Source organism: Uloborus diversus, chromosome 2 (assembly GCF_026930045.1).
Source record: "Uloborus diversus isolate 005 chromosome 2, Udiv.v.3.1, whole genome shotgun sequence".
Lineage (NCBI taxonomy): Eukaryota > Metazoa > Arthropoda > Arachnida > Araneae > Uloboridae > Uloborus > Uloborus diversus.
The window spans coordinates 202,944,693-202,952,214 of NC_072732.1; the positions used below are offsets into that span (position 1 = coordinate 202,944,693).

Below are 7,522 nucleotides of genomic sequence, written 5' to 3' on the forward strand. Positions count from 1 at the left end.
TTAAGGTAAAGTTGTTCAGTCAAAACAAAATTTATTCGGATAAGTCAAAAAGCATTTAAGCAGACATTTTTGCAGGATTCATAAAATTTCAAAAGATTCAATCGACGCTTTAAAATAATTTTTAAAAATCAACTTGCGAAAATCGCCCTGAATATTTTTTTAACCCTTATTTTTTATACGTAACGGAAGTATCTCATTCGTTACGTCAGTTACTGAGATAAAAAAAATACTATTTAAATAATGTTTCTGGAAATCGTTAAAATTTAGATGCATTTTCCAAAAGTAGAGTCTACGCCAGTGGCGTGAATAGCTTCTCCGCAACCCCCGCAATGCAGGGGGGAGCAAGAAATATGAGGGCGCACCCTCTGAAAAAATGACACTACATATAAATTTTAACAAAAATCTTATGGGGGAAAGGCGCACTTATAAATCTTGCGGGAGAGCGTGCACCAAAGTTTATGTACGCTGTTGGTTTTTGTTGGAACACGAGTAGGGTCAAGTTTAATTTAATGGAAAGAGGACCCAAGCATTATTTTGTAAAGGCTTTTATTACACACATCACAAGAACGACGGCACACACAAGAACACGACTACAACAGAAAGTTCAAGAATGGATGACTAAAAGTTGAAGTGGAAGTACATTCTTCCCGCGCTCTAATAGCGCCATCTATTCCGTAATGGGGGAGATGCAACATCCTCCGCCCACAAAAGTTAAAGTTTAACCTAAACTTATAAATTTAAATAACTAGACAATTAAACATTTGTTTTTAAAATTAACTCACAAAAATACAACACTGAATTAAATTACAGTACACAATTAAAACATTCAAATGTAGAGGTTGACATTAAAATATTTAAAATATCAGCTCAATGTGTCGTAGGTTTAACGATCCTACCACTTCTGGTGGTTATTGGTTCTCTCATAATCTCAGAAATTTTACCTGAAGTTTCCAAGCGGTACAAACGTTGAAATGGTCGTATCAGTTCACCACTCTGAGTTCTCAATCTTGCAACGCGGGAGACACCGTCACGCCCTTTGTAAATTTCAATAATTTTGGCTAAAGGCCAATCTACACGTTTTTTATTATCCAAACTGATTAAGACAATATCTCCCACAGCTAGTGGAGTTTGTACTCCTTTGCTGGTCTGCCTTAAAATGGAGAGATATTCTTTTTGGAACCTAATTTTAAGTTTTTGCTTAACGGCGTGGAGGTGCCTCGCACGTTTGCGAAGGTTTCTCAAGTCATTCTGCTCTAAGTCTTCGACGCAGAATTCAGTCTGATCCTGCAAAAATAAAGATGGTGTTATAGCTACTAAATCAGAGGGGTCCTCCGAGAGATAAGTGAGGGGTCTGCTGTTTAGCAGGGCTTCACACTCACACACGACGGTGTGAAGTTCATCATATTGGAGACAAGCTTTTCCTACATTGCGTCTCAGCAATTCCTTCAACATTCGGACTACCCTCTCCCACCAACCACCCCACCAAGCGGCGGTTGGAGGGTTGAAGTGCCAAGAGATCTTCTTCAAGTCCGAGTGAGAAATAATGACACTCCAATCGATGTTCTGGAGCTCATTGTTTAGTCCAACGAAATTTTTACCATTGTCAGAGTAAATTGTTGTTACTCGACCTCGACGTGCGATAAATCTTCTTAATGCAAGAAGAAAACTTTGGGTTGATATGTCCGAGACAAGTTCGAAATGAACGGCACGGTAAACTGCACATGTGAAAATTGCTATCCAGACTTTATCACGATTTCGTAGGAGCAGAGGGCCAGCCATGTGGACGCCAGTTGTCTCAAACACAGCTGACATTCTCACACGATTTTCAGGAAGAGGTGCAAACACAGAAGTGGCATGTTTTGACTTAAATCTTTGACAAATCACGCATTTAGACACGACAGATCGGACAGTTCTCCTAGATCTCAGTATCCAATACTTCTCTCGTAAGATGGAAACGAGTGTCTGTACACCTGCATGATTATACGTTCGATGCGTATCTTCGATGAGTTTGCAAACAAGCTCGTGCTTGTCCGGCAACAGTATCGGTTTTCTAAAATAATCTTCGTTATCTGTAGAGTAAAGTTTGGTCTCCACTCTGAGGAGGCCATCAGAATCAAAGTTAACCACAAAGTTAGCAGGAATCAGTCGATGGTTTTTGACAAAGGTCTCTTTTTGTATCAAACGGAAAATTTCGAGCTCCGATTTGGAGAGCTCTTCTCTGCTCAGATGTCCACGAAGAAGATTGTTTCTTTTACCATGCACTGCTGATTTTATATTATAGATGAATCTTTTCACGTAGGCCAAAATTCGTATGATGGTAGAAAATCTTGAAATTCGCTTACTCCACTCCAGGAAGTTAGATTCCAAATCGTTTAGAGTGATATTCGTCGTAACTGTTGGTATTTTCTCTCTAGAAGCGAGTTCCAAACCATCTGATAAATCAAAGTCTTGGGTGTCTGGCCAGCATGCACGATTTTTCAACCAAATGGGACCCTCCCACCAACAAAGACTGAAGAGGGTTTGTGCATTACATCCCCTGGACGCGATGTCTGCAATGTTCATCTGTGATGGAACGAAATTCCACTCTTCTTTCGACGAACTTAAATGGATCTCTTTAACTCTATTACGCACAAACGTTTTCCAAGTTCCTGAGTTTTTTATCCAACAGAGCACAACTTTCGAGTCAGTCCAGTAGAAAGTTTGGATATTCTGAATATTTAGTGATGTTTTGACGTTCTGAACTAAACGAGTGCCGATTACTGCAGCCAAGAGTTCAAGTTTTGGGATGGACATTTCAGTTTTCATTTTGGTGACGGGATCCTTTTTTAGAGGGGCAACGCGTGACTTTGCCTGAACTAATTTAATCTGAACTTCATTACCGCATTCGATTCTCAAAAACACGCACGCTGCAAAGGCTTTCCCACTTGCATCACTGAACATATGCATTGTGGTAGTTGACTCATCAACTAAACCCCCAAAGTAACGCGGAATTTGAATTAATTCCAAAAATTTCAAACTAGCAAGCCAATTTTTGAATTCCTCGATAATTTCAGGCGCCAGTTTTTGATCCCATGTTAGCTTATAATTTTTCCACGCTTTTTGCATTAGAAGTTTTGGAATGAGTGTCACGGGTGCTGTAAAACCGATCGGGTCAAATATCTTTTGCGATATTGACAAAAGTTGCCGTTTTGAACACGAATCGTTGATTTCAGTCGAAACATTGCCGAGATCGCAAGATATCAAATCCGCACTTGGATCCCATAAAAGACCAAGTACCGAGCATTTTGTTTTTTCCCCGTTTTGATACTTTGAGGAGAATACCCAACCCGTGAGCTCAAACCCCGCTTTTGACATAATCTGACAAGCTGTTGTTCGAAACTGTTGAAGTTCTATCTCATTTTGAACACTAGCAACAACATTATCGACATAGAAAGAATCTTTCAATTTTACTGCAACTTCATTACTACTTTCTTTATCTAAGTGATGATAAATCGTAGACATGAGTAAAAATAAACTCGAAGAAAGGCCAAAGACTACTCTACAATGCCTATACGTTTCAATTTCGCGTTTTTCATAATCTTTCCACCACAGAAATCGCAAAAAGTCTCTGTCTGTAGGGGAAATTGAAATCTGCAAAAATGCTTTGCGAATGTCTGAAATGACGCCTAATCTATCTTTGCGAAATTTATTCAAAATGGAAGGGAACATTTCAATATAGTTTGGTCCAGTAGCTAAGCATTGGTTCAAGGAAACTGAATTTTCGTCTTTTGCAGAAGCGTCGAAAACTGGACGTATTTTTGTCGTAAGACTAGATTCCTTAAAGACGGCTCTGTGAGGTAAATACCGGCATCTCTGTTCAGATAAGTTTTCCCCGTTAACGCTACTCGGGACCTGCTCTATGATTCCCAACTGTTCCCATTCTTTCAAAATTTTGTCATAAGAATCAAATTTCCCTGAGGAAATAAGTTTAGAAGACATATTTTTGAGGCGTTTTTCTGCTTGAAATCGCAAATCAAGTAACTCTGGATGCCCTTCAACCCATGGAAGATTTACCTCATACCTATTATCACAAAATTTAACAGTTTTTTCAAAAAAAGAAACGGTTTCATCATCAATATCCTTTTTTGTTTTGTTTTCTACAGGGTCCCGTATACCTAGGACATCCAATGACCAAAGGTCACAAATTTTGCTAGCGTTTAGCAATGAAATTATAGGCATGACATAGTTAGAACAAGTGGCGTCGGATACCGATTTACCCATAACTACCCACCCTAGATAAGTTTGAACAGCGGTCAAGCCATTGGGTTGCTGACTTATGGAACCAGTTAAAATTTTTCCTAAATAATCAGCACCTAATAAAACTGATATTTCAGAATCATCGGTTTCCACATCCGATAAAAAGATTCCGTTTTTAGTGAAGTATTCGGCATCAGATTTACTTATTTTTGGAATTTTGCCACAAATTATATCCTTATCTAACAGCATCGCTTCACACGAAAAATTTCCCCGAATTTCCTGTAGTTCACACTTAAATGCGGAATGTTGAATTTTTTCTGTTTCAACACCGCCAAACAAACTATGTTTAAGAAATTCGGAGTGATCACTTTTTGAGTTCAAAAATTCTGCAAGTTTGCGATTTACGTAAGACCTTTGTGATGCAGAATCACACAAACAACGCACTATTTTTGTTTTCGAAGGGCCCGATACTTTAATTCTAAGTGTTTGCAATAAAACATCTGTCGAGCCGGAAGAGCTATTGCTGGTGACACTATTAGTTTCTGTTTTGCCCGAAGAAAAATAATTTTCATTTTCCTTACCCAAATTTGGACACAAAATTGGAAAATGTTTTTTCGCACAAACTAAGCACCGGACACTCATTCCGCATTTATCTGCACGACAGTTAATTCTAAGGCATGATAAACACGCTTTCATTTCTATTACTTTCTTTTTTCTTTCGTGCAAGGGCATTTTTTGAGCCGTAAAGCAGTCGCAACTGCGATGAGTTTTTTTCGAACAAAATAAACAGTAAAAATTGGATCCTTTCCTTTCATTTTTTGTTTGGGTTACAAGAGTCGAAGCCGTTGAAACTGGCGCCGACTTATGTAAATCGCGAGTATCATCTGTTTTATTTTTTATACTCAGAATTTTGTTTTTATCTTTCTCTACCGAACAAAATGATTTGGCGATACGTAAGCGTTCAGCGCTAACAACTTCAGATCGGAGAAATTGAATTAAAAGGTCGAGGTCATGCGAATTTGTATTACTGTTACGAGAAATTGAATTCCTTTCTCTTTCCCATGCTATTAAAATTTGTTCAGGAATAGAGGCTTCGACTAAAGGATAAAGCATGCATGCGTATTTTTCCTTAGTCACACCTAAGTTTTCTAAACAGCGCAAATGAGTGTCTAACTGATCAACTAAGTTAGTGAAAGACAAATTTTGAGATTGATTTAGAACCAATTTCAACAGTTCGCGTACATATAATTCAATAAGCATTTTATCATCCGCGAAACGTGCTTTCAAGTTTTTGATAACAACTTTATAATCACTTTTAGACACTTGATAAGACTGAACAAAATCAAAAGCCTTACCTTTTGTTGTTTGCATTAAATACGCAAATTTAACGTCATCCTCAATTTTTGGATCCTCGTCAATTTTTTGGAACATTGACCAAAAAGAAAACCATTGTTTGATATTTCCATCGAATTCAGTCAATTGCAGTTTTGGTAAGTTTATACTCAAACGTTCTGTTGACGGGGGGACGTTTCGTTCTTGCTGTACTGGATTTTCAAAAGTTTTTAAAAAGTCTTGGTAACGAACTTTCGCAGACGTGAAATTATCCCGGTAATTCTCAATTTGCTCAAGTTCATTCTCCACAATCTTGTCCGGTTCCGCGTTTGAATCCGGATTTGAAGAGAGGTAACTAATGACGAATTCGTCATTTTCAAAAAGACGCTTCGTCTTTTCCTCAAGTTTGGCATATGCCAGTGAAGCAGATTGGACATCGTTTGCTGTGAAGCAGTTATCCAACTCAGTTATCGTTCTTGTTACTGCTGAGCGTAGCACTTTACGTTGAAGCAGGCAGCTTTTTTCCATTTTACTTTTTTTCTTTTTACGTTGGGCGCCAGAAATGTTGGAACACGAGTAGGGTCAAGTTTAATTTAATGGAAAGAGGACCCAAGCATTATTTTGTAAAGGCTTTTATTACACACATCACAAGAACGACGGCACACACAAGAACACGACTACAACAGAAAGTTCAAGAATGGATGACTAAAAGTTGAAGTGGAAGTACATTCTTCCCGCGCTCTAATAGCGCCCTCTATTCCGTAATGGGGGAGATGCAACAGTTTTTGATCTTCAAGAAAATTCATGAAATGAAGCAATAAACATATTCGGAGCTTTTCTAGGGTGCTTTGTTCAACAGTCGATAAATTCATCAAAATGAAACTGTTCGTCTGTAAAATATCGTCGCCTCAGAGCAACAATAGAGGATTGATATCTTAGAGTTATATTCCTACGATTAGTAGGAATCCTTAGAGTTATTAGACTACGTCTTAGTGTTGCTCTTAGGCGACGATATATTTGTCTCCATATTTTAATCGATTTAAAAAAGAATCAAAAGATGAAGATGAGAAGCAAAAAGAATGAGGTTATTGAACCTAACGATGATAATACTGCTAGCAATGAAAATAAAGTTTAATAAAATCTTATGTAAGGCGTAAATATTGATACTTTGCATTGAGCTTGAGGGGAGCTCATCATATGTTGGATCAATTAATAAAAAGAACCGTCATTCTATTAATTTGAGGATTTTCCCACCAGATTTTTGAGCAATCACGATTGCTTATTGTTCTCACTTGACTGTTTTTGATGTTCCTTTGATTTTTCCCACCGCCACCCTCCGCACCATCACCGTCGACGGGCTCCTCACGATGCTGCTCCTATAGCAAAAGCTGTCTCCAGGTTGCATCCATGTCCTACACACGCGCATACATGCACAACTACACACACACACGAACACACACATACACAAACACACACACATACATACAGACACCTACACATACACACAACTACCCACACATTCATGCCAGCACACAGACACAAACACATATGCCTACACACACATACACATAACCCCCACACACACATTCATACACACAACTACCCACACACTTATGCCAGCATACAGGCACAAACACACATGCCTACATACACATACACATAACCCGTACACACAAACACATACCCCCAAACACAAACACACACGCCTACATACACACGCTCGTGATTGCGAAAAACATAATTTGAATTCAAGATGTCAAAATTCAAATATTTTTTTTTAAACTTAGTATCAGTTCTCTCTTTCTGGAAAAAAGTATAACACTAATTATTGTTTCTTTCAAAAAAATGCGATCCCAAAAAGATTCGGTATATTCGCATAATCATAACAACACTTAGAAAAGAAAAAATATGGCTGGAAAATAAGTAATTTTCACGTAATTCTATAAAACTCCCC

At 38.2% G+C, this 7,522-nt stretch overlaps 1 protein-coding gene across 1 annotated transcript; it reads right to left on the minus strand.

The window, feature by feature from the left end:
• Nucleotides 1–867: 867 nt before the first annotated feature.
• On the minus strand, nt 868–6,096 carry LOC129216761 (uncharacterized). The gene is made up of 2 exons (XM_054850978.1): nt 5,265–6,096; nt 868–4,778 (listed from the first exon to the last, which is right to left on the minus strand). Exons 1-2 carry the CDS (start codon nt 6,094–6,096, stop codon nt 868–870), a joined length of 4,743 nt encoding a protein of 1,580 aa, XP_054706953.1.
• Nucleotides 6,097–7,522: the final 1,426 nt, after the last annotated feature.

Bases quoted from the DNA above. Each gene is read 5' to 3' on its own strand.
- LOC129216761 (XM_054850978.1), bottom strand. From the start codon at position 6,096: ATGGAAAAAAGCTGCCTGCTTCAACGTAAAGTGCTACGCTCAGCAGTA. The intron at 4,779-5,264 runs GTAATACAAATT...CGGGCAAAACAG, and splicing joins GAATTCAATTTCTCGTAACA to AAACTAATAGTGTCACCAGC.